Source organism: Carassius gibelio, chromosome B2, assembly GCF_023724105.1.
Source record: "Carassius gibelio isolate Cgi1373 ecotype wild population from Czech Republic chromosome B2, carGib1.2-hapl.c, whole genome shotgun sequence".
Classification (NCBI taxonomy): domain Eukaryota; kingdom Metazoa; phylum Chordata; class Actinopteri; order Cypriniformes; family Cyprinidae; genus Carassius; species Carassius gibelio.
This window is the reverse complement of record NC_068397.1, coordinates 13,415,683-13,443,197: the sequence shown is the minus strand read 5'-3', so window position 1 is coordinate 13,443,197 and position 27,515 is coordinate 13,415,683. Positions and strand designations below refer to the sequence as shown.

Sequence of the window (27,515 nt, the reverse complement as noted above, 5' to 3'; positions counted from 1 at the left end):
GCACAAGCCATATACTTATGCAGTCTCAACAAAAGATGTTTTACCATATTCTGCATCGCAAGGAGGAATGTGAAAGCAACATTTCGGTTTTTGAATGTATTTTATTTTTTTATTTTTTTTGCATTCTCAACACTGCAGTGATGCATGCGTGATCTTTTATGGCAATATTAGATTTGTTTCTGTACCTGAAGTGCTTTTGTGTGAGAGTGTAGGTGGTTGTGTATGAGTATACATGCTTTTGAAAGCCTTTAATATTGCTCTAGCCTTTCCCCCGTTATGAAGCCCTCATAATGCAGGGACAAAGCTCAGACTGACAGGCAGTTATTAAAAATCCAATACCAGGACACATCTGTGCCCAACAGAGGAAACCAAGGAACACCTATATCAAAAGCAATATTAGCACCTGTTTTGGCAAGAAATCCACAATGCAACAGGCTTGCATATGAAATCAAAACAACGTTATTGCCCCTGCAGCTTTGGTGAAACCAATAGTCCTCGACTGTTGCATCGTTTACTTCTCGCAAATGAGCATGATCGAAGCGACATGCCACTTCTCCTACGTTGCTCGTATTACATGTGAAGTTATGAAACATATGGCTCTCACATAAAGATACATTTGCTGAAAGTGCAGAATTTAATCAAGCTGTAATAGCTTTCATCTATCATCAATTCTTCTGCCATGATTACAAGGGCAATTTATCTCTATGTTAAGATTCATGGTATGCAGGACCCTGCTCATGCAGATATATGGCTGCATGTGACCTCGCGTCTCATAATTCAGCAGGAAATGAAATCCATGTCTTTGTCTGGTGGGATGGGCTTAGAGAGTCAAGAGGGAACATTTTGTGTGAGAGCTAAAGTGTCCTGCTGTGCCTTTACACCAGCACCATACTGCCAGACACAGTAGAGGAGATTTCTCTATCAACATGTATAAAACGATGCTGAAAAAGCTAAATGCTAATCATCGTGGTTGAGGATTGAGAACGTGTCCAATTTATTTCCTTAGTTTAAAAATTTATGAAGGGGACTATATATATTCATATAAATTTCTCAGTGTGTGATGGGAAGTAACTGGTTAAATGTAATGGAAATACATAATTTAATTACAAAATAAATGTAGCATTAATAAATGTGTAATTAAATTAGTTACTTATGAAAATGTTAGTGATTACAAAGGGGATTAAATCTGAATATTTTCACACACAGATTTATTTGATTTGATTCCCAAATTGCATTGACTTCTCTAAAATATGAGACACCAATGTTTCAGGAGTTAGGACACAGAGTAGGACACATGCTTATTTGATAACTGTTTCATTGTACTGTATGTACTGAATATGCTTATTCTTTTCTCCAAGGCAACTGTTTTTATTTAGATTCCAGTGTTTCCTGTCATTTAGAAAATATATATCATAACTACTAAACTATATCTTGTGATTTCCAATCTGTGTTTAACCTAAGGAACTATCTCAAAGTAAGAAGAGGTGCTAAAGACGTAAAATTTTGTGGTGACTGTGCTTTAAAATTAAACTTTTATAATCTTAATCCAAGAGTCCTTGTGTTAAGATTTTCATTAACATTAACAACAATTACAATTAATGTTATTATTGTAAATGAAAATAACATAAAGATATATTATGTCTATAATCGCGTTTATGGGTTATTTTACAAAAAATGTAGATATATAATAAAAATTCTACAATATATATTCTTACTATAAACTGACCTACATGATGTCTTCCTGTCATTCTAGTTCAAATTCCAATTCAACATCCAGCGGGACGTGACAAATTCAATTAAAATTCCAGCTCATTAACTAAAAGGAAGCTGATTTCATTACATGAAATTCATGCCTATGAATTTATGCTCTGTGTACTACACTATATAGTTTTGTGGAATCGTATTCGTTCATGCATAAATGTCACATTAGCATTGCATACCGATGCATTCTCCATATAAACAGCAAAAATGTATGAAATACTTATAATGAGTGTGTGGCAGCCTTAACCAGGCAGAACCTCAAGATCCCGATCTTATGTTTGAAGAGGAGGATTTTCAATCCTGCGCTCTTGTTTTGTCCCATGTGGGAAGAACAGGTGCTTGAGAAGCGAAGAATTATGTGTGTTTGGTACTTTTGTGATGAATAAGATGTGTTTTGGTTTAATCAATGCACACAGAGCTCATCTACCAGCTGTACACTTTTGCTTGTTTTCCAGACTTGTCATTCATAGCTCAGGTGAGCAGAATTCCCAATTAGCTTTGAGTCGCTAAAGCTGTAATGAGGCCTATGATGTGCCGTGAGAGCTGAACGTGAGATTTCAACCACATCTGAGTCTGAACTCTTTTGGGGCTAAACATAATGTGGCGATACAATATCTGTGAGTCGCTGTTGCTATTGTTGGTTAAGCATTGTACTAAAAAAACTGGAAACTATATTACAAAAGATCACAAAGTGTAAAGCACCTCAGTGGTCTGTGGTTCTAAAAGAATTGCATGCTGAGATTTTCAGTTCTGTTAATCTTTAAACAGTGTCCTATAGACTGATGGAGAGCAGCACGTATGCAATGGTTTGAAATGTCAGGCCTGTCATAATAGCTGATGATTGAAAATAATAGTATAAAAATAGAATCTGATGGATAGAAAAGTTAAATCATTTATTAAATTGTGTGCTAACTAACAGCACCGCTAATTAATGAATAATAAATAACATAAAACACTCTGACAGGCCGCATGTACTCCCGGAGTTAAACGAATGTGCTACACAATTAATTTTGAAGACAAATGCAAACTGTACACATGCATTTAATCACAAAATTAACATTTGTTTTTATTCTAAATGTTGGTGTGGGTAGTAGAAGAACACGTATCTACCACACCTGGAAACTCCTTCATTATGGTTTACAATATCCCACATACTGCCATTTATGTTGTTTCATAACATATAGTTTACATTTAGTCTAAATGTAATGTTTTGCCATGTATACCATCATTTTCTACTGTTCTTGAGTTTCAGCCCTGTTAAATAAATAAAAAATAATAATAATAAAAAATCAGGGCCTGGAAAAATATAACTTTTTTGTATCAATTCATACATACATACATACATACATACTATAAAAAACTGGCCTAAAAGCTAAAAAAAAAAAAAAAACACTCATTGCTGATCCCTGCCAATGCAAGTGTGCTTTTTGAAACCACCCAGTTTTGTAATTCCCAGTGATGATTCTGTGGCACACAAAACTGCTCATTACAATCAGAGAGTGGCCAGAATCATATGAGCCGGTTTGATTATGTTTTTTTTTTCCATGTCTGATTTCCTCACTGAAATCATGAAGCTGCAAAGCAAGGTTATCACATATTTATCTGACTTTTTAAAAAGCTTCTGTAAATGTAGTTTAATTCATGCTAGTTCTTTCTCTTTCCCCCCCCCCCCCAGGTATCCTGAATAATCTTGGCACCTCTGGTGAGTTTTTCACATGGCATAATGAACATCATTTGTATTGTGTTTATATGGGTAAGAATACTTTAATATGTAAAACAGAATTCTTTCAAATATTCAAACATACTAAATCAAGGTCTGTTGATAAAAGCGACTGAAACCCAGTAGATTAACACTAGATGAATTGATAATATTGAACAAAAGCCAATAAATATTTTAATTAATATTCATATTTTTCATTTCATCAAGTTCGACCGAATGCTTCTTCTCTTGGAGCTGCAAACCGAAATCAAGGTAAGACTTTCAAAAATCATCTCATTAATGCCTATAAAACATCCAACCACAGAATTTTGTATTATTTTTTTTTTCCTAGCTTGAGGACCCAAACACTCATACTAACAAAGGGCCATTGTTTGTTTCTACTTTGATCTCCTCTACGATTTCAGTCCAGCCATAAATCTCAAAAGACTTAAAATCTCTGAGAAACAGCTTTGAGTGACTCATTGTCTGCGGTTAGTTTGTTGTTAGGGTGTTGATGACAACTATATGTTTAGAATTAGAAAATAACATGAACAAAAAAAAGGTTAACATTGTCATATTCAAAAACCCATCGTGGCTATAAACAGTGATTTGAAAGTTTCTAATGCTAGTCAGAGGCTGCTAAAATGTATTTTGTCACTGGCGTGTATGTAGATGGTCCCAAAGCTTAACAGTGAACTAAAAGAAATTTGGATTTCATGGGGTTTTTAAGAAAAGAGGATTGGAAAAAAAAACTGAAGGCTTCTCATTTTCAGCTCTCCTGCTGATTGTGAGTGACAGAGAGCAGTGTCTTTTCTGTCAGGACGAGAAGCAGAACAAAACAGAGCATTGTGAGATTGTGAGAATCTGTCTGGTTGTTCAACACCATACAGATACAAACCTTCATTTAGTGAGCAGCCAGTGGACAGTAGTGTTTAATGATGACCTCTCAGATATCAGGCTCTTATAATAACCTCTCAAATGTAATTAGTTTCAAGTATCTGTTTTCTTCTGCCTGGCCTCTTCATGGAATAAGAGAGTAAATGTGAGTGAAAATACATGAGATGGTGGTAGGTTTATATGGAAGCATATGGTTAGCAATATTCAATTTGGAATATAATATGACAAATGACAATGCAATATGTAAAATGGCAATGCATCTCTGTATTTACATTTACATTTGGTGCAAAATTTAAATTAAATTACATAATTTTCACTTGTCATTTCATACACTAGTTTTAATATGTAAAATGAATACTACTTTTAACGCTTTATAAGTTTTATAAGTTTATTCAGTTTCATTGCGAAACTGAAATGAAAATGTATTACAGAAATTATTAGATTTGTGTAACATGTTAAAGCAAAAACTGTGGCAAAATTATAATTCAAATGTTATTTTTCTTAATTGCATTTATACTCGCAGTCAAGACACTTATGATTGCATTTTCATTCAGTCTCCATATTACATTCCAAATTGAATATTGCTATACATATGCTTCCATAGGTTTATGTACACAGATTTCAAAGACTTCATTGAGAATAATATCTCAAGCCTATAAATACAATGGAGAAACCATCACTCCGATCATAAAAAAAAGAGAGAGATACACAGGGTAGAAAAGAGTGCTGGAAAATATGTGCACTGTACACTGAAATTTGTTAACGAGTTGGAGAGAAGTTAATGCTGATAATACGGTGTATGATGTATGGGAACTTACAGTAAAATAGCTTGTAGATGATAAGCAGAAAGCACAATTTTCTGAATCTATATTTTATTCTAAAATAGTGGTTTTCAAATGGTGGGTAACAGCCTGAAAGTGTCTTACAGGTCTGTTCTGTTCTGAGGGGAGAAAGAACAATGCTAAATGAAATTCAACTGAACGTGTGAATTTGCCTTGTTCAGACAGCTAGATAAATAGATTTATACAGTACATACTATTTTGTCTAAATGAATTAAAAACTAAATAAAAACTACAATCAATAATAATGTAAATTGTGGGAAGTGGATAGTTATGCTGAAATTAGTTAAAGATTACATTTTAAAAAAGCCTAACTATAATTTTTTATTTTTTTTTTAATCTTTTTTTCTTGTGTACAATGAACAATTTTGGTATTGCATTGATGACTTAATGTCCAAATTATTAACAATTTTATACAAAACAGGTTGAGCACCACTTATCTAATGTAGCCTTATAGGCAATACAATGCAGGACTAATAAGTTATACTACAGTAACACTAAAGCTTCTTAAAAGTATTAACTAAAATGGAAACTGTAAAGTAATTGCAAATTTAAGGGCAGGGATGATTCTATATTATGTAATCAGTAATTACTGAATTAAACTCATTTACAAACTAGTAAATATCTATGATATTATTTTTTAGATTACCAATTATACAACAGTTATACAACAAGAGTGCAATATTCTAGTGATATCAGAACTCCGAATCATTTCACCATTTGTATCTTGTATAACCCTGCTTGCAGTATTTCTCACAGCGAGTGTCATGGTAGATGCTCAAATCCATTATAATTTTATGATACAGTCACAGAATGTAGTTTCAACAGTGTAGTTTTTAGACATGAATTTACTTGTATAGACATCAAATATGTGGTTTGTTAATAAAGATAATATCTACTTGAAAATTGTAATGTTTTTGGAGTTCCATGTGAGCTCCAGGGCATCAGCGGGCGTTCAGTGCTCATAAACCCACCGAGAGCAGCCTTACCTCAGCCAGTTCTTCTAGAATTTCCAGCTGTCTCTGATTTGTCTATAGTAGTTAAACATGAGATATTAATTTTGGGTTAATTTAATGGGTTTTTAATATGGAGCCAGAAGAGTCTCAATAAAGATAAATGCACACACTACAGTCACATATGCACACATAGGATTCATACATGCACACACATAATTCATAAATACACACACAGGATACACAAATGCATACAAAATTCAGAAATGCACACAAAATTCAGAAATACACACACAATTTAGAAATGCAAACAACATTTACAAATGCACTCAAGATTCACAAATGCACAGGACAAGATTCAGAAATGTATTTCTGATGCACACACACATATATCTTGATTTACAAACTGCTGTGAACTTCACTGCATTTGTGTGTGAATTTTGAGACTCCCTTGACTTGGCTCGACACACAAATGCCTTTTTTTAAACAGGGAATGATCTGCAACCAATCAGATATCTCCCTTGTTTTAGCCAATCACAAGAATGCACCCCACGTGGGGGATTGTTTACTTATAAGCCAATCAGCGAAAGACTCACTTTCCTCACGCAGCGAACGACTCACTTTCCTCAGCGAACGACTCACTTACCTCACACAGCCGGCGACTCACTTTACGCAGCCAGCGACCCACTTTTCGCAGCGAACGACTCACTTTCCTCACGAGTCACGCAGCTAACGACTCACTTTCCTCACCCAGCGAGCGACTCACTTTCCTCACGAGTCACGCAGCGAACGACTCACTTTCCTCACCCAGCGAGCGACTCACTTTCCTCAGCGAACGATTCACTTTCCTCAAGCAGCGAAGTTGAGCGAACGATTCACTTTCCTCACGCAGCGATCAACTCACTTTCCTAAGCGAACGACAGCCGAAGACCCACTTTTCGCAGCCAGAGAGCCACTTTCCTCTTGCAGCGGACCACTGACTCTCTCTTCATGTAGGGACTGAATATTATAATTAAAGTGACTTCTATATTGCATCCAAAATAATATTTAGATATATTTAAATATTCAAAAAGGTTTAAACATTTTTTTTTTTTTTTACTTTCATTAAAATATTTCAATAAAATGAAATAATTGCCTATTGCAAATTTATGAATCCATGGTTAACTTTTTTTCTGCAGTCACTGGGCTATATGTATTGAGACATTTTTAAATTTATATTTAGTAAAAAATAATAAAAAATAAACCTGAATTGTAATCTAAACATCTGTATTTTCATACAATTTAATACAATTGCTGTGTGAACACGTTCATGTGATTGGCTTATAAGTAAACAATCCCCCCACATGGGGTGCATTCTTGTGATTGGCTAAAAGAAGGGAGATATCTGATTGGTTGCTGATCATTCCCTGTTTAAAAAAAAGCATTTGTGTGTCGAGCCAAGTCAGGGGAGTCTCAAAATTCACACACAAATGCAGTGAAGTTCACAGACCGCAAGCAGTTTGTGAATCAAGATATATGTGTGTGTGCATCAGAAATACATTTCTGAATCTTGTCCTGTGCATTTGTGAATCTTGTCCTGTGCATTTGTGAATCTTGAGTGCATTTGTAAATGTTGTTTGCATTTCTGAATTGTGTGTGTATTTCTGATTTTTGTGTGCATTTCTGAATTTTGTATGCATTTGTGAATCTTCTGTGCTTTTTAAATTTTGTGTGTGCATTTGTGAATTTTGTGCGCATTTGTGCATCTTGTGTGTGTATTTATGAATCATGTGTGTGCATCTATGAATCCTGTGTGTGCATATGTGAATGTAGTGTGTGCATTTATCTTTATTGAGACTCTTCTGGCTCCATATTTTAAAGACACACCTTTGTTGTTTCCTATGTATTTGGCATGCCATAAAACTGTTGCATACAATATCACACTCATAGTCATTTGATATGGCTTTATATCAGCACGCTCTGATTACCTACAGCACTTGTGTGATATTGCTCATTTAATTATTAACCACAACATTAGCATATCTAATATGTAACCAAAACTTTGAACATGGTCATAGACTGCCCCACTAATTAACCAAGGGTTACCTAGTTACTCCGCAGTGACTTTTAGTGAACTGGACCATATACTGTACATTTTTTAAAAAAATAATGCTCCACATCTTTAGCAGTTCCTGCAGAGTAACTATATTACACTGGAGTAATTAATGGTGTGTTCTATGACCATGTTCACGCTAAAACAGAAAATTGTTCCCATCTAAGACTTGTTAGTATTGTGTTCACGTTAATCTCATTTAGACATTACTGATTATCTAATTAACTATCTCAGTCCTCACTATAATTAGTTAATCCTGTTTCCATACTAGTTAATTGGACAGTTGTAGCTGAAGTGTTACTATACTGAATTACTTCCTGCAGTTACCTATTTATGACTCGCCATTGTTCTAATCTAAAGCATTATCAATAAACTGATGAAGATCTTTAGTCTCATTCAAAATAGTACACCACTCTGAGATTGTTCATTTTAAAAAGGAGCACTGAAACCTCTTTTCTGACCTGTCGGGGAACGAATAGATCTGTTACATATATGCGTCACTATTGCTCAACTCAGGAGCTGCCTGTTCTGTTAGCGTGTGAAAAAGTCACCATAATCATCAAAGGTGCCATACAGCACATATGTCTCCCAGGGAGAGACAAACCTCGGCCAGGGTTCACACCTCTTGTTTTTTCTTAGGTCAGAAAGTAAAGCGCGACACAAGTGCAAATGCAATCTACGTCACTGTACGCCACATGTGACGGATGACCTTGCACGTCTTTGACGATGAAAATGAAGACTGGGACAGACGTGAGTGTCTGTGTGTTCAATGCTCCCTCGTTGCGTATATACATATTTGAAGAAAGATGCAGTCAAAGGAGCAGCAGCAGCGGGTTGGTCTTCTGGGTACACTTGAACCGCACCCTTTGCTCGAATCTAATCTTGGCTACAGATGCTCATGGAAAGACAATGACTCTGTAGGGTCCTCTGGAGGCCTGTCAGCATTTGGATAATCCCATACACAGTGAACAAAGTAAACTCCAAGCCTGGGGATTTAAAGTTTAAATCCCAGCAAAATCTTTCCATAGTTGTCGCTCAAAACGGACACTGAGCTTTTCTGAGCATCAGTTAAACCATGCCAGATGGGCTTTTCGTGGAGAGATATGATAAAAAAAATAAGTGATATTTCAGTGTTAAAACTGCCCTCAACACTTAAAATGTTTAAAAGTGTCTGTTTTGAGATGATGCGTTTCTGTTTGTGTGATAATAGTAGAACTTTAGTAATAGTGCAGAAAAACTATATTTAAAGGGTTAGTTCACCCAAAAAGGAAAATTATGTCATTTATGACTCACTCTCATATTGTTCCAAACCCGTAAGACCTCCTTTCCTCTTCGGAACACAGTTTAAGATATTTTAGATTTAGTCCGAGAGCTTTCTGTCCCTCCATTGAAACTGTGTGTACGGTATACTGTCCATGTCCAGAAAGGTAATAAAATCATCTTCAAAGTAGTCCATGTGACATCAGAGGGTCAGTTAGAATTTGTTGAAGCATCGGAAATACATTTGGTCCAAAAATAGCAAAAACTACAACTTTATTCAGCATTGCCTTCTCTCCCGGGTCTTTTGTGAGAGAGTTCACTGCTGTGTAGTGAAATCCGGTTCGCGAACGAATCATTCGATGTAACCGGATCTTTTTGAAACCGTTCACTCCCTCTGAGTTAAAACAAACCAATATCCCGAAGTAATTCATGTACTCAAACAGTACACTGACTGAACTGCTGTGAAGAGAGAACTGAAGATGAACACCGAGCCGATCCAGATAATTACTCGTTCACGAGTCAATAACCGTTTCTGTCAGACGCGTCCGATTCGAGAACTGAGGAGCTGATGATACTGCGCATGTGTAATACAGCATGAAGAAGACTGAGACACAGCGCGTTTGAACCGAACTGGTTCTTTTGGTGATTTGATTTTGTCATTACGTCGAGCGCAAAAGAACCGGTGAACTGAACTCATGTTCGTGTACAAAATGAGCAAGCTAACATGTAGTACAATCTATATTTTTCATTTTATATATGTACAAAACTCTACATCTTTTATTAGTTTGTAAAGAGAATGAAGAGTGTGCATGTGCATACGTGGTTTAATACCGCGAAAAGCTAAGGAGTTTGACAAGAGAAAGAACTTGCAACTGGATAAAACATCTGGAAATAAAGCAAAACAGTGGTGAACAAATAGCGAAGGATTCCTCAGATGCTATGTTGATTATTTACAACAATAATCTGACATGAATTTAATCTTGAACCAATTAATTTTCCAGTTTTTACTCAACTGCCTGCTTTATGTCATTAACAGCAGTTGTTGATTATTGAATCAACATGGCTTGAACAACAACTATGAAGATTTACTGCAGTTTAGACAAACAGCCATGAGCTAGTTAATTTCTCCAATAATGCAGTGTTATTAATGTCAGTAAAGCAACAAGTAACATCTTATGTATGGGAAACACACCTCTGGTTAGACAGATTTTAGAGGGTCAGCTAAAAAAACTAAACCAGTTGAACTTCCATTTGGCCTGCTAGGAAACTATCGTAAACACGCGAATAACTAGCTGGCTGGTTTAAATTAGGTTTTAGTAGGACTATTGCTCATTGCTGGTTTTCTTTAGTTTTGTTCTGTCCATGCTTCTCAGAGGACCAAGATGAAATCCTTCTGAATGAAGACAGCAGCATGTAATTACACCCAGTTTCTGAGCAAATAGTCCTGTCTCTCCTGCCAAAGCAAATATTTTCCTCAATAATGGAAGCTAGTACAATGCAATAGCAATCACCTTTTTTTCCACTAAAGAGCTTGTTTACAGGTCAAGGGGAGGGAGATTAGAAAAATTCGGACTGGATTGGAACCATGACGTATATTTCATTGCACACCGTTTCCTGTTTGTCTTGAATTTGAACTTGAAATTTGAAGGGGTGGAAAAGCCTTGAATCTTAATTATGTGGTGTTTATTTTTCATTTCGCAATGATTAGATTATGGCTCTAACATCAGAAGTGTCAAAGCATCATTGAAGGGTTCATTTAAAAATGGGTGTTGATTGAATTTGCTGTAACCTTCACATGCTAAAAAGCACTAATCAACCTGGAGTTAACAGCACTGCAGCATCAACCCATTCTCACGAACATGAAAGGTGATGAGGGTTAAGAAAAGAGGCAACACTTTAGTATAAGGACCAATTCTCACTTTTAACAAGTTGCTTATTAAAATGCCTGTTATTAACATATTGGCTGTTTATTAGTACTTTAAATAAACACATATTCTGCATGACCATATTCTACACCCCTATTCCAACCCAATATCTTAACCTAACAACCACCTTACTAACTTTCAATAAGCAGCAGATTAGGAATTAACTGAGTCAAAAGTAGTTCATGATAATTGGACCTTAAAATAAAGTTACAGAAAAAATTATAATTAGGAAGTAGTAAAATTCAGATTAATTATCCACCAATTTGCCATAATGTAAAATAGTTAGGAATCGCCATTAGATTGTGTTGGCAGCATTTGCACTTTCATTGGTAGCTTCATGCCAGATATTTGCCAAAAGTCAGCAGTGGTATTTTCGATTTTGGTCACACACTGAAAAATGAGTCACCCAAAGACATATTTCCTGCCCCAAATCCCACCTCTCACTCTATGATTAATCATATCACTTCTGCAATGTTATAGTGGGACTAACATCCCATGTGGTGTCCTTAAAAGACACCACTGAGCCTCTCGCCAGCACCCATCATAAACAATCACACACACAGCAACCTGATGATCATCTTGATGGATGCACTTTTTTTCCTGGAAAGTGTTTCCTGGTGAGGGGAGGGATGCGATGCATGTTCACCTCTCTTTTTCTCTGCTTCCCACAGCTCGAGTGTGTGACAACGTGCTCCTGCGCTGTCAGAACGGTGGTGTGTGTCACCACCACCAGCGCTGCCAATGTCCGGCCGGTTTCGGCGGCATACTTTGTGAGAAGGCCCAGTGCAAGGGTGACTCTTGCGAGGATCTGCAATCCAGCCAGCCGTCCCTCCGCCCCCTGTCCACGGCCCAGACTCTCCCGCTGGCTCTTCTATCTCTCATCCCTTCCCTGCTGGCCGCCCGGGGCCTTACATCACTCTGAGGGGAATGCTTTCGCCCCAAAGACATTCTCCTCGGGGGATCCAATCATGACTTCCTGTTAGAGGACACACGACGACTGAAAGGAAATGCTCCTTTGATGTGGGGGGGGGGGGTCATCTTTTTAGGAAACCGTAACGTTTTCTACTCAGTATTATGTCAATTAAAGTTTGCCAGAGATGATGGATAAACTGACAAAATAGAAAGTGCAAGAGGAAATTAACAAAAAAAAAAGAACAACTTATAAAAAGCTGACACTAATGACCGTTTTTGTCTTTATTGAAAATGTTAGGAAGAAATCAAATCAATACACTGTTACACTGCTCTGAAGCCATCCGTCAGATAAAATTCTATCTCAAGCCTCAGAGCACAGAAACACTGCAATACAATTTTTGTTTTTTGTTTTGGAGACAAATCATCAATGTGAAGATGAATCAAGATGTACTTGTAGACTGCCACCTGAATTTACGCACACACCAACACGACTGGTTGTCAAACTTCTCACACTTTACCTTTTCCTGACCCTGTCTCTTCTTCTTGTAACTCTGTGAAGTCATGTAAAAGACCCATGGTGTATGTCACACAACAACTGATCCAGATTATCATTATCAGAGCTGGTGTAAGATCAAATATACAGTAACATAAGAGTCAACTGTTGACATTTTGTGCTGGGATGTTTTCATGGCAATGAGAATTGGAACAAGAAGAAAGACACTGATCAGAAACGAGACTTTTTGCATCGCAGCAACATCCTGTAGAATTTGGGTTGGTCCTTTATTGCCCCGATGAAGTTGAATATTCCTGTTCAGTTGCTAATCGTTTTGCTTAAAACATATGTTTGCATTCTCACTGACCGAACTGTATGAAAGGTTTCACCAAAGGGCGTTGGTGAGAAATTCTTTGTTGCTTGAAGCCAACTATGTTTGTGAATTAAAGATGAAAAAATAACTTTATTGCCATTTTGTGAAAGTGAATCTTCAAAGTTAACAGATGATTTCTGTTCATGTGTTCTCAGAAGTTCAGGCTTATTTTCAAAGCCCTTAGCCGTCACACAAATTGCAGGTGTATTGAATTAAGTGGTTAGCAATGTCCCAAACATTACAATCATCAAGATTGGTGTGAAAAGGCTAGAAATTATAAACTGTAAAAAGTATCAAACTTTGAACTCAAAATCGAAAACTGATAAACAGTAGATGGAATACAAATTAAGCCTTATTATGTCAAGTGTTCTGAAAAAAAGAATTTAAACTTGATGGGCCCTTATAGACAGATTCTGTTCAGAATTAGCAATTAGCTAACATACTGTAAAAACTGATATTCCTGTAAGGTAAGGTCATTATCCAGCCAGTCATAATCACAGAATAAACCACATCACAGTGATCACAGATTAAGAAATCTTAACAGTCATCATTATCCTGCTTATTAAATGCTAATTTAGCAAACTGATACATTACAACTATATTATTGCAATGTTTGTACTTGGTATATAGCCTGATAATAATATACACTGCTGTTGAAAAGTCTAGGATCAGAAATATTTTCTTTTAATTAATACTGTTATTCAGCAAGGATGGAATAAGTTGATCAAAAGTGACGGTAATGACATTTAAAATGTTACAAAGGATTTCAATTTAAACGCTGATTGAACGTTCTATTCTTCAAAGAATCCTGAAAAAAAAAGATGTATCATGGTTCCCACAAAAATATTCAGCCACAAAAAAAGCGCTATACAAAAATAAACTTTAATAATTTTCAACAGTGATAAATATTAAGAAATGTTTCTTAAGCACCAAATCAGAATATTAGAGTGATTTCTGAAGGATCACGTGAAACTGAAAACTTAAGTAACCACTGCTGGAAATTCAGCTTTGCCATTACCGGAATAATATTAAAAAAGAAAATAAATATTTTAAATTGTAATCATATTTTAAAATATTACTATTCTCACTGAATTTTTTTTTTTTTTTTAAATAAATGCAGTATTGGTGGGCACAAGTGACATCCCAAAAAAAAATTTTAAAACCTTATTGACAAGCTTTTGAATGGTGTAATATATTAACTGAATTTAGCTTATATGTGTAGGTCTATTTAAAGTTCTCTCTCTTTGCGGGTAAATGTTTGGGTGAACTATCTTTTTAATAAATCCAAATTATTAATCAATGGATGACATTCCTTTAGCTCAAACTGTAAAACATGCTACTTAGCAACACCAATGGTCATGGGTTCAATTGCATAACCAAAGTGCAAAATGAATAGGTGTTAATGTAAATGACCCTATAACTCAGTAACTGGTACTCTACAGTCAAGGCATAATTTCTATAAGCTCAAATTTCAGCTGAAATCTATTCATAAATATAGTACTAACAGGGCTAGATCTGAGGACACGGCAATAAAAGTTTTCCAGCAAAGACTGAAATCAAATGTAAATCACAAAACGAATGAGTAAGAGAAGTGTGCTCACGAAATATGGATTGCAGAATGTCACTCACTGCGAGGCATAACACGCAGTCATGATACGGCAATCATTTTCAAGTCCACGCTGGGCACTCGAATAGAAATGAAGTCATTCTGTGCCTGTGACAGACGGTGGAAGCGGGTCTGAGGCTGGATAGATTACATTAGTGAGATTACGCCTCTTCATTTCAATCAAATGAAACCCTCTATCGCCCTTGATCTTAATACATTTTATCCCAAAAGACAAGTATAAGTGAAGATGTCATTTTATTTTGAAAAATAATTGCCATGTCCATTTACTCCACTGTAAATTCCATTGATGAATAGGTCCAGGTTCACCATTTTTTTTTCCAACTCATTTCATTCAGCTTAATAAATGCGGGCAAATAATTAGATACACTTTGCACTTCCAACATGGAAATTTAAGATTGGCCAGATAAATGAGTATAAACATTGCACCTCCCAAAAAACAAGCCGTACCGCATCTCATTAGGTTAGAATGCAAATGCTGTCAGAATGTTAATGAGTCTGTAATGAGACTGAATGCAAACTCCCCGCAGCAGACTACAACCTCTATTTCTGACGGACATCAAGGGTCAATGAGAGTACATGGCATTACTCATTCCTCATACCTTCCAATAATAACTGGATGCTCTTTAGAAAACAGCTTATTTTTCAACCGAGACTACTGTTATACATTTTAGCAGCTATTTTTTTACACAATGTGTCCCTGATTGAGCATTTTGAAAGCTCCGCATACTAAAAAGGTGAAACAATTCTTTGACTTACCCTCAAGCTGTGAATGAATCCTGAGGCTATTATTGGTCACATGTTGCAAACCACATCAACAAGAGTATACACTGTTAGACTTTGCCGCAATTTTACAGTAACTTACCGCAAAAAAGCCCAGTAAAATACCATTTATATTATTTACGGTAAACTACTGTAATATGCACTGCATTGTGGGTATTTTGTATGAATTTACAGTACTTTACTGTTTACGCAAAAGCAGTAGTGCTACTGTAAATGAAGAAGACAGATTTCTATACATACAATTAAATTGTAATCACTGCCTTTGTCATTGTGTCCACAACTTGTATTTTAGGCCTATTAAAATGTCATATGATAATGTTTTATAGTTTTTTCTGTCTTGTTCTGCAGATGAAAATCATAAAATCATTCTCATTTCACACACTGGATGTTAATTTTAATAGTAGCATTTTCTCCAATAAAAAACAACAACAACAACAACAATAATAAAAATAAAAATAATAATAATAATAATAAACGGAGCAGAAACAATAGGGTCCTCTCACCATTGGTGCTCGGGCCCTAATAATAATAGTAATGGACAACTGGTTCCCACAGAGGCAAATTAGGCATTTTTTGTTTTATTTTTATGCCAGGTAAAAGAGCACAGGTGTGGTGATATTTAAATAGCAATAATAATAATAATAATTATAATAACTTTGCTTAAACCTCACAAATTATAAATTGTTGCTCACGTGCAAAGCCCACGCAACAACCTGGCAGAATGTAAACTGATGTTTGTGTGACGTGTTGAGTGCGAGCAAAACTGACGTCTCTCAGAGTGGATCACTACCTAGACGCCAGCTGCGAAATTTTCTGAGGTAAGTACTTTTTACTTAACAAATGTATTTTATAAGTTACTTTAACAACGTAAACCATTACCAGTATCAATTAAATATAGCTAAATTTATGAAGAAAGTAAATAATACAATCTAATAGTCTATTATTAACAGGACAGTCTGAAGGAACTTTTAGTTTTCCTCAAAAACTGCCGCTTTCATATCCCATTATGTCATACAGTTAACTGACTGCCTTTTCCAGTTGGACCCAATGTAGTATTTACACAAACAATGGTTTTCCGTATTTTTTTACGACCAGTTGTGGTATATTTTACTCGTCATTTAAATGAATGCCGTTAAATGTGTGTGACGTTAGGCTATTTAAAGTAACGTTGGCGCGAATTCTCAAACGCACTCTCTCGCAGTCTCTCTCCCCCAGTCCACCGCAAGCAAGAGCACACACTCAATTGATACTGAAATAATGTATTGGCGCAATAGATTTGGCAAACGCTCCAGTGTATATTAGTGCTTATTTGTGTTCACTCTCTGGAGAATGGCAAATTAATCTTACAACGCGTTTTGCTGCGGTGAGCATCAATGTAGCCATTCACAGACACAACGTTAACGTTAGTTGTCTGGTCTCTTGAACGCAATGACCGATCAAAGGTGTTCAAGTTAGTCAGAATCTACTCACTGCTCATAACGCCATTTTAATTCAGTTCCGAATTATGCAGGCTCGCGAATCCTCTTATCAACAAAGTCTAGACAAGATGTAAGAGGTTTTTTTGACCGACAGCCAATTGAATGCTGCAAACTGTCTGGTTCACCGTGCGATTCACTCTGCACGTGACAGAAATATGACATGTTAAAATAGTAACGCTTTTAAAGCAATGTAAAGGCAGACCAATAGATTAACTGAAACATATTAATTGCAAAATATTTTAGATATTCTATGCTAATTATTGGTAAAACTGATATTCTTCTCCCTTTTTTCAGTGTTGATTGTCATCTGATTGTGTAAGTGATCCCAGATCTGTGATTTAACATGTTCATATAGTCATTAGCCAATAATCATTGACGAAAAATAATGTTTCTTCTTTTTCTCTTTTCCCTGTGTCAACAGGAGCTAACTACAGCCCAAAGGCTCTTTTAAGAGCCACAAGCACTGAGGATCTTTGGCTTTGTAAGTATATGTTTTGACTATCAGATGCATTACGTGATTAACATATTGTAATGCATAACTTGCAGGGCTTTACACTTACATTTCCTTTTAGGAGCACTTAGGTCATTTTTTTTTTTTTTTTTTTTATCTAACCTTAATAAAAATTAAATAAAAAATAAAGTAAAACCCTGCCCTCTATTTAATATTCAGTTTCACATGGAAATACTTCACAACACTGGAGAAAAGTTGTTTGCAACTTTCTGTTCACTGGGACTTTAATGAGGCTCTGAAGGGGCAACAATGCATTTAAATTTATGATAACAATATGCTATGAGTTTAATGTTTTAAATGGAAGGTTTTGAATATAGAAATATTAAATGGTTTAAATAACTGAAAAAATACTTTAAAAATTAAACTAAAACTGCCAGTAGGGGACGGCAAGTCATTGGGCCCTGTCTTGCACCCAGCGCAATTGACTTTGTACACCGACGCATGTGTCATTCCTATTTTGCACCCGCGCAAAGCGCGCTTTTCCCTCCACAGAAGCACGTCGCTAAACTAGTGAATGAACTTGCGCTCCCTGGGCGTTTCAGCGCAAAAAAGGAGGCGTGTTCCGGCGCAAACAATCCCTGGTGCTATTTTGCTGTTCCATTAAACAATTGCGCCACTGACCAGAAAAAACCTAGTCTAAAGTCAGTGGCGCGTTGCGCGTTGTTCATTATGCTATTTTAAGGGCGCATTCTTGACCATAATGTATAGCGTGCACAACGCGCATACACTTTGCTCATGTAATCTACACAGATGCAACAGTTATTTTTGCAAATCATAAACTGTTACACTGAAAAAATATTAACACATGAGATGACGGAAATCATTGTGGTGTGCCACGAAGATGTGAAAAAATAGGCATAAATCTAGCTTACAAATTATTCAGGCTAATTGTAGTAGTTAAGGATCAGACCTGTTTGCCCTATAGTGGCAAGACATATATGTATATAAGGACATCTTATAAACATCCAGGAAAAAAAATCGATGAAACAATTGTGGCTATTTCCTCCCACGCCTGTTTAACCGACGCAATTTTGGGTGGGTTTCTCCCATCCCCATACAACACAACTTCTCTGTCTTTCACTGCTCTTACAAGAACATCAGTCTCCTCGGCTGTGAACCGCTCCTGGCGTGCGCCTGGTAAATACGCCATAATAATAGCAATCCATAATGGAACTTGCGCACCTGCTTTTAAAGGGAATGTTGGATGACGCTCTGATTGGTTTATTTCACGTTACGCCCAAACCACACCTATGAATAATGAAGCTACATCAGACCAACCCATTTTAGATTTGCGCCGGGCGCAAGAGCCATTTATCCCGCCGAGAAAATAGCAACAGCGCCGAGACCCGCCCACAAACTTACTTGCGCTTCGCGCTTTGACACTTGCGTTTCAGATCGTTAAAATAGGGCCCATTGTCTTTGTCACTGAATGATTCATTCAGTCAGTTCATTCAAATGGCAGATTTATTCAGGAACAAAGCAGGCGACTTTTTGAATGGGTCATTGACTCACTAAATTTGTTTGAAAAGGCACTTCATTTTCGAGTCATTTCGTTCATTTCGGAATAATATAAATAAAATGGTATGTTAAATATCCCAACACATCTAGAACTTACGGAAATGTTGATTACATTAGTAAAAAGAATACAAAATAAACTATAGGTTAATGCAGCCAAAGCCAAATAATAAGAAACCAAAATGTTTTATTAATGATTAGTTGTTAGGTCTTAAGTTCAGGCTATTGCAGTCTGACTCTGTTAGTTCACCTCACCTCCTGATCCGAGGCGTTCTTTCCTTTGCAACTTCATATTTATCACGTTTGTTCTAGTTTGTTTAGTTGTCTGCTCGTCAGTGTCTGACTCTGATCTGTCTGCTGGCCTGTGCCATGTGTGAAACAGAAACGATTAGTTAATCTTTTCGAGTCTCGGGTTCAGGTCTGAGTCTTTCGTTCTTCCTCAGTCCCATAGAGGATATGCTGTCAATACCGGAAAGAGAAATGATTCGTTCATCTCTCGAGTCTTCGGGTTTGAGTCCTTCGTTCTTTTGTCACATGACCGCTGGTATCTCACATCACAACATTAGATTCGTATTATTGACTGCGTCTGACTGTATATTGTTTTATATTTAGGAATTAAAATACAAAATATTTGCAATAAACATTATCTGAAAAATAAAAGTTCCATCTATATATCATTCAATATCTGAGAATCTTTTTTTTTCTTTCAGCCAACCTCAACCAAGATGTCGGTTGAGCAGGAGATGACATTGCCTACCACACCACAGGTGATCATGCTAGGTATGAGAAATAATTGTTGAGAATTCTATTACAAGAAACAATTTAGCTGAAGATGCCTTTGTTTTAGGGAGTAGTCTGCTGTTTGCAACCTACTGGATGGTCAGAATTGAGGGGAAGGTCTTCTATGAAGCTAACCAACTTCATAACTATGCCAGTGCTTTCGCTGTCTTTTTCGGCTCCTTTTATGTGTTCAATCTGGAGTATCAGGAGCCAGCATCCACTACGCTGGAGACGGTACAGAGGTGAGTAATTCACCACAAAAAAGAGAGGGCGCTCTAAATAAATGCGACCTATAGTCCAGTGCGACTTATATATGTTATTTTTCATTGTCATGACGTATTTTTGGACTGATGCGAGTTATATCTTATATCTGGTGCTGGTGCTACAATCTGTAGAACTTGCTGTGTGAGTGTGTTACTCCAAGGATGTAATTGTTTTGTTTTGTTTTCTTTATTTATTTTTTTTCCCCTTTCTCCCTGTTTCTCTCTCTACATCCCATTTGCAGAAAGGAATTGATGCCACCTGACACCAGTGATCTGCTGTGATTGGTGGAGTAGAATTTTGGAACTGTTTCTGAAGTGTATTTTTATTGTGATTTTCTTTTATTTTATTTGTTTTGTTTTGTTTTGTAACTTAGTTTTGTTTTAATTAGATTATTTGTTTAAAATAAAATATTTTGTTTGAAAAAAAAACACAATAAAGAATATGTTGATGTACATGGACTCAAGTCACTTTTTTGGGAATTTGTTAAATTCAATAGCATTAATGTAAAATATAAATATTAAAATATTTTTAATAAATTACAATAAAATGACTAATATACTGTAAAATGAAATTGCAGTAAGGGAATCATACTGTAAAATTAAATCACGGTAAGGGCATTTTACTGTAAAATGTAATCACGGTAAGGACATCTTACTGTAAAATGAAATTGCGGTAAGGGCATATTACCGTAAAACACATTTACAGGTAAGCTACTGTAAAGGGGAACTTACAGTAACTTACTGGCAATAGTGCTGCCAGTAAGTTACCGCAAAAATACGATAAAAAGTCTAACAGTGTATACACACAAATTCTAGATGAATGATTTTATGGTGCTATTTCAAAACTACACAAAAGGCACCTGAGACGGTGAAATCTTTTTCAGTATGGTCTTTATACGATCACTATGGGATTATCAATGGCTTACAAAACTAATGGCTCGTTCTCAAGGTCCCATTTTTCAAAGCGGCAGACCGGCATGAGAAGCTTCCCACTTGAGACTGTCCCTGACAATGTTACTAGGCCAAGATGTCCCACACCTGAGATGAGAAAGAACATGAGGTATATTTCAGCAAGGCTGTAAAACATCTTTTCATGCCTTCATGCTTCTCCTCCAACTTTCTGGACCATTTTTAAACTTTTAAAGGTTATAGTGTATCAGGAATTTGTGCATAGCTCATGGACATGCACTTGATGGATGATTATTGAAGCACAATGTTTTTCAAAGTACAGGAGACTCAGCAGAGTAGATACCATAACACTGCCATAAAACATTATGCTCTCTCTCTCTCTCTCTCTCTCTAGGATGTGGCCTGTTTACCAAGAATGATGCTTTTCTCAAAATAATGGCCACATCCATCTCTAAGCAACAGGACTGTAATGCTTTATTCAAAGCAGGATGTGACACTTTGTGAAAGCAGCTGCTCATTTATACTTCTTGGAGTAAAAACCAGCTCACATTACATTAGAGATCCAGATCGCCCTTTTCCCTTATGACACACACTAGTAAAAATACTTCTGTTTACTGATTATTATTAATAATAATAAACTAATCATGGCAAATTATATTATCAATCTGTGCTACAATTAAGGTGTCACAAATTTGCTTGTTGGATTAATTGCCGACATAGAAGAAGACTTTTTCCAACTTGTTTATTTATTTAGGTTTAAATTGGATTTTGAATGTCTTATGCCCTGATCAGATTTGAATCTCTCAAATATATGCTGCACATTATCATAAGCTGATTAAAGGCCATATACAGTACAGTATCATGTAAAGCCATTTACACTATTTATCAGGGTTTTTTTTTTTTTTTTTTTAAAGAAGTCTCACCAAAGCTGCATTTATTTGATCAAAAACACAGCAAAAACAGTAATATAGTGAAATAATTTAACATATTCAAGGCTGAATGTTAAGCATGTCACGTGATCCTTAAATCATTCTATGCTGATTTAGTTCTCAAGAAAGATTTATTATTATAATTATCAATGCTGAAAACAGTTGTGGTGGTGACAATATTTGTCAAAACCGTGATGGATTTCTTATTCCGAATTTTTAAACAAACAGAAAGTACAAATGTATTTACAGACAATTTTTTTTTTATCAATTTAGTCCTGTAAAAGTGAATATAGGCCTATAGTATATATAGTATTGTCCTGACTGCTCATCAGTTGTAGATGTGTGCGTTTATGAAAAAGATCATTGCTAAATATCTTAATGGGAGCTAAGCGTTATCATGACCTGCCAAGACAAGGAGGCTTCGGTGCTGGATATTAACCACAAGGAGCTTGGCTTTGCTTGTCTGGCCCAGTGTGTGCCATGCCTTTCAATTCTATTCAAGAACTAAAGGGTGGGACATATTTAGTCAATGCATTCTTGGATCCTGCCAATCAGCATTATACAATATTTAATTAAAACATGATTAATCCATAATTGGAGACCTGCAGTTCATTTTCCATAAGCAAATACTGTAGATGAGTTATATAGGCATTATCTAGTGAGCAACAATAACTTCCAGTCTTGCCAAAAATGTATTCAGTAAATGACCACACCCTGGTTGTGATTCTTTAAATAGCAGCCATAACAATGCACACATTTTTTTTTTTTTTTTCTGTTTCAGTAATCTGGTTAGGTTTCATTTAATCAGGTTACTTCCCATCCTAGTAAATCAATAAAGTGTAAATCTAAAAGGATTAACTCCGAATGTTGTAGTTGTATGCGAGGTGAGGGAGATGTGACACCGTTATACATTTTCCATTTAGGAGACAGTTTTAGGGTTTTATAAGCACTCTACTCAGGGTCAAAGCCATTAGCGAGCATCTGAGATCTTTTTTTCCCCATCTCTTGCACTGTATATTTCAGTTGTTGGAACCTTCTCTTCAGCAGTAAGGGATACATAATCAGATTGCGGCTGTTGTTGTGAAGTCAGCTACTGTGTTTTTCTGGCTCTACTCTGTGTTTAAGTGAAGGGCATACAGGGATACATTAATACAAAAATACTAAATTGGGATTAAAATGTTTATAATCAGGGGTTCAACTGGGTCAGCATTAATACCTAATCATTCATTTTTTACTTGTTTTGCAGAAAAAACAAAATCCATTTATTTAATGAGCAAAACTCTAAAACTGAACTACCATTCAAAAATGTGCGTCAGTAAGATTTTGTTTTTCTTTCATTCAGCAAAGACTGATTAAATTTAACAAATGTGACCCTGTCTGTGTAAACCCAGCCATTTATTTACTGTTTTCAATGTAAAATCATCCTTCATAAAGATGTAGAACATTCTGTGAAAAAATTACATCTTTAATATTTAAAATTGTATATTTTTAATATTGACTTGGCTTGGATAAGGCCATGCCAAATATTTGAATAATAGTGGAATTATTGGTTGAAATCAAATTTTGATGCTTGTAGACTTTAGCCTGGATTTAACAGACAGGGTCAGAAATATGAAAATAATGAAATGTATAATAATACAAAAGATTTCTGCATCAAATAACATAAAAATATTATTAAGTATCATGGTTTCTACAAAATATATACAATTGTTTTCAACATTGATTGATAGATTGATACATTTTTTAAGTTAATAAAAATATGCTATTTGAAATTGCTATATATATATTCAATATATTTATTGTTTAAAGTATTTTAGATCCAGTACGTTTAGCAGTAAGATACATCTTTAAAAGAAGAAGAAAAAAATCTTACTGACCCCAAACCTTTGAACTGTAGCATGCCATAGGACTGCATATTTTTCAAAAATCTTTTTTTTTTTTTTTTATCCCACTATTTATTTTTTTTTTTTTTTTTTTTCAAAAGCCTCACTACTTTCATTTGTTGGATTCTATGCAGAAAACAGACACACTTAATTTCCAAATGGGGCTAGAGAAAACAAGATTTAAACATAGATATAGAGTGGACTAAATAAGTTAAATTATCAGAATAATTATTTTTTTGCATAACTTGAAGTTGTCATTGAAGACCAACAACAATTCAATTTTTGATTACATACTATAATAATAATAGCCATGTCACAGTCAGACGTGCTTCTTTGTCAGCTGTGATCCCTGATTACTGTATTAAACAACTTTCTTGTTTCATGGGGTCAGAACACCATCAGTTTTTCTGATTGATTGCCAATTTAGATTAGTACACAACAGACCAATTAAAACAAAGTTTAAATACAATTGTTTCAGTAGACTATTCCTATGCTGTTCATTTGAAAGGAATTGTATTCTCAATCTCATAAAATCTGGAAAATATTAATTTTGTTTTTAATTAAAGTTTTCTTTAAAAACATCAAAAGTTGCAAATGCCATGTGGCCGCACATCACAGAGATTATGCAAGAGCCCAGGATGGAAGGCTGTAATACAATGATCTTGTTAGCTAGTGCACACAATGAACAAGTAATGCACTTTCAACTGCAGCTAAGCACTATTGCATATAAAAATGCTGCTGAACTAAAATAGCCATATGGTTAGAAACCGTAAGGATGAAAGAACGCCAAAAGATTCAGTCTTATAAAATGAGGACGAGACTACTTTCTTCATCAACATCCGCCTTATCAGATATAATGAGTGCATTTGCATATAACCTTTATCTCACTTGTAGCTTGTTGATGGAGGCTGCAAAATTACAATGAAGAAAAAGAGAAAGCGAATGGAGCCATTGTGAAGAGTATTAATGAAGATTGTAGGGTTCCATATGTAGCACACATTCTACTTATTTATCAGTGTAAACAAAGTCAAATTGTAGATGAACACATTTTAGAAAGGGGACACAAGTTGCCTTAAATTTGAACAGGCAAGACACTTCTAAACAAGTATTGTGAAACCATTGGTGAAAATGCATTTCTTTCTACAATGAGCTCTGTGCCATCGGTTCAGAAAAATACCTGTGGTGAGCAGAGACATGTGGGGCTGTATTTAGCGATGATTCATCAAATGGGCTTCACAAAGACAGTTTGATGGACATGGCATAATTAATGCATAATGTAGAGCGCTTAGGTCACTCAGTCATCAAATATTCAGCAGTTAACACAAGCACTTAGACGTGAGTGTCACGAAAACAGGCATAAGGTTCTAATTGAACCTTTGTGTTGTGTGAAGACCGAATATGAATACATTTTGTTCATAGTTATGTACACACTTGAGGGTATAATCACAGAAAGCCGCACTGCTTGGATCAAACTTCGATTCCTGTTGTCAAGCGACACCAGAGTTACAAGCCTCATCACTCCTGGAATGGATTTCAAAAGTGATTTAGCTGAATTTCTGCTGTTGTACATTGGAAAGATGTGTACAGGAGAGTCCAGGGCTAGCTGTTGCAAATTCTCAGAAACTTGACTGAAGGTTTTGAGTCAAATCCAATGACACAATGTCTTTTTCCTCTAGCAGTTGTCTTGCAAACATCTAATTGAATGATTGTATATATAAGTGCATTTCTATAAATTAGAATGTTGTGGAAAAGTTAATTTCAGTAATTCAACTCAAATTGTGAAACTCAGGTATTTAATAAATTCAGTGCACACGGACTGAAGTAGTTTTTGGAAGTCTTTGGTTCTTTTAATTGTGATGATTTTGGCTCACATTTAGCAGATATAGATCCCACAAGCCCACAAATTGCGGATATAGAATGTCAATGGTCCATTTGAGAGATACAGTAGGTGGCGGTAATCGATCGCCCATAATGCAAGAAGAAGAAGAAAGCCTCATGCTTTTGCCACTGTGAAACGTGTTCACAAGAGTTCTAACAGTTCAGACATTGCGTGAATCAGAGAAAAAAAGAATACTAATAAAAATATAAATACTAGTTCTTCGCACAGACCGATCGTCACAAGCAGCAGGGTTTAATATGGATTTGTCTATGCATGTTTTTTTTGTTTTTTTTTACGCTTATAGATTCTGTTGCCATTTGCCATGCATTGTACAAATGAGAGCCTGCAACGACTGAAGCTAAAAATCATAATTTGTATTCTACTGAAGAAACAAAGTCACCTACATCTTGGATGCCCTTGGGGTAAGCAGATAAACATCTAATTTTCATTCTTGGGTGAACTATCCCTTTAAACCTGCTATACAAATGCACTTTTACAAGATCGCTAATTGCCTGCCAAATGACTTAACCAATCATAAGCACTCTCACGTTCTTATGAAATCCGTTTTGCATATTGTGAATCATTTAGTGTCTCCAACCTTGAATCACTTTAAACGGTGCACTGCAACCACCCTCTGATTTGCTAGCATGACATATCATAGCTGTGGTTTGTATTTTAAATAGTAGCTCAATGGCATAAGAAGCATCTCTGGACTTAAATTGCAAATCACCTCCCCCAATCCCACCCCCACCAGCCCTCTGGAACAAATTATTTATGTATCACACCAACTGAGACTATAAATAATATATTGCGCCCCAGATCCCTGTGTCTAGAATGAAAGCATTTATCCTCTTTTGAAAACATGTAGTGGTATCAGAGCGCAAGGGAGACTTTCTGTAAGTCCAACAAGGGCTGAATCATATGGGAAGAAAAAAACAACAACAACATACAAATAACTTAAACACAAGTGTGTCTGACTTGCTATGTTTGGAGAGTGAGAGGAAGATGCCTGGAGGAAATAACAGGGTGTAAAAAAGAAAGTGTGAAGACAGAATCAATAAAACCAGATGGCGAGAAATGGCACTTTCTTGATGGAGGGACATCCTGTCAAGTTTGGCTAACAGTATGAGACAGAAGAATGCTAGTTTAGAGCCTGGGAAGAGTTGAGGTTTTATAATTCTTAATAAACTGATGAGATGAATTTCCATCGCTTTACCATTGTCTATGAAATCTATGAATTTTTCATTGCAATTGCTATTAAGTAAAAGTATTATAATAGAAACAAAGATTGAATTAAACAAAGCAAATTAATATTTATTGTGCGATATATATTTATTTATTTATTTTTTACAGTTGTAAAAGCAAATACATCTATCAACTATCCATTGTATTCACATTCACATTTTGATACTCTGGATTTTAAATTTGATTGGCTGATATTTCGTCCACACCACTGGGAATGGTTTTAATTGGCAGAGCAAAAAATACTAAATACTGTAGTGATGGCAGAAATGAAAACTTTGAATCAGTTAAACCAATTCCTTTTCAAAATGATTCACTGTTACGAAGCTGCACACTGGTGATCAAAACATTGTAAAAGCAATGTGAACACAACTTAAATGTTAATAAAGCACATTTTACAAACAAATTGCAAACGTTTTCAAATGTTTGATGTATTAAATGTGATCTACAAATCAAAACTACCATTAAATATATTGTATCTTAATTTGTTCTGTCATTTGTAGTTTTTGTTTGAT

The 27,515-nt window shown here is 35.7% G+C and overlaps 1 protein-coding gene across 1 annotated transcript in view; it reads left to right on the top strand.

Annotated features, from left to right (window-relative positions):
• Positions 1 to 13,274, top strand: part of LOC127951670 (netrin-G1-like) — a 115,681-nt gene extending 102,407 nt beyond the window's left edge. The window contains exons 5-7 of the mRNA XM_052549683.1: positions 3,437 to 3,463; positions 3,689 to 3,733; positions 12,098 to 13,274. Coding sequence (XP_052405643.1) covers positions 3,437 to 3,463; positions 3,689 to 3,733; positions 12,098 to 12,348 — 323 coding nt within the window. The 3' untranslated portion in view covers positions 12,349 to 13,274. The remainder of the gene's footprint in view (positions 1 to 3,436; positions 3,464 to 3,688; positions 3,734 to 12,097) is intronic.
• Positions 13,275 to 27,515: the final 14,241 nt, after the last annotated feature.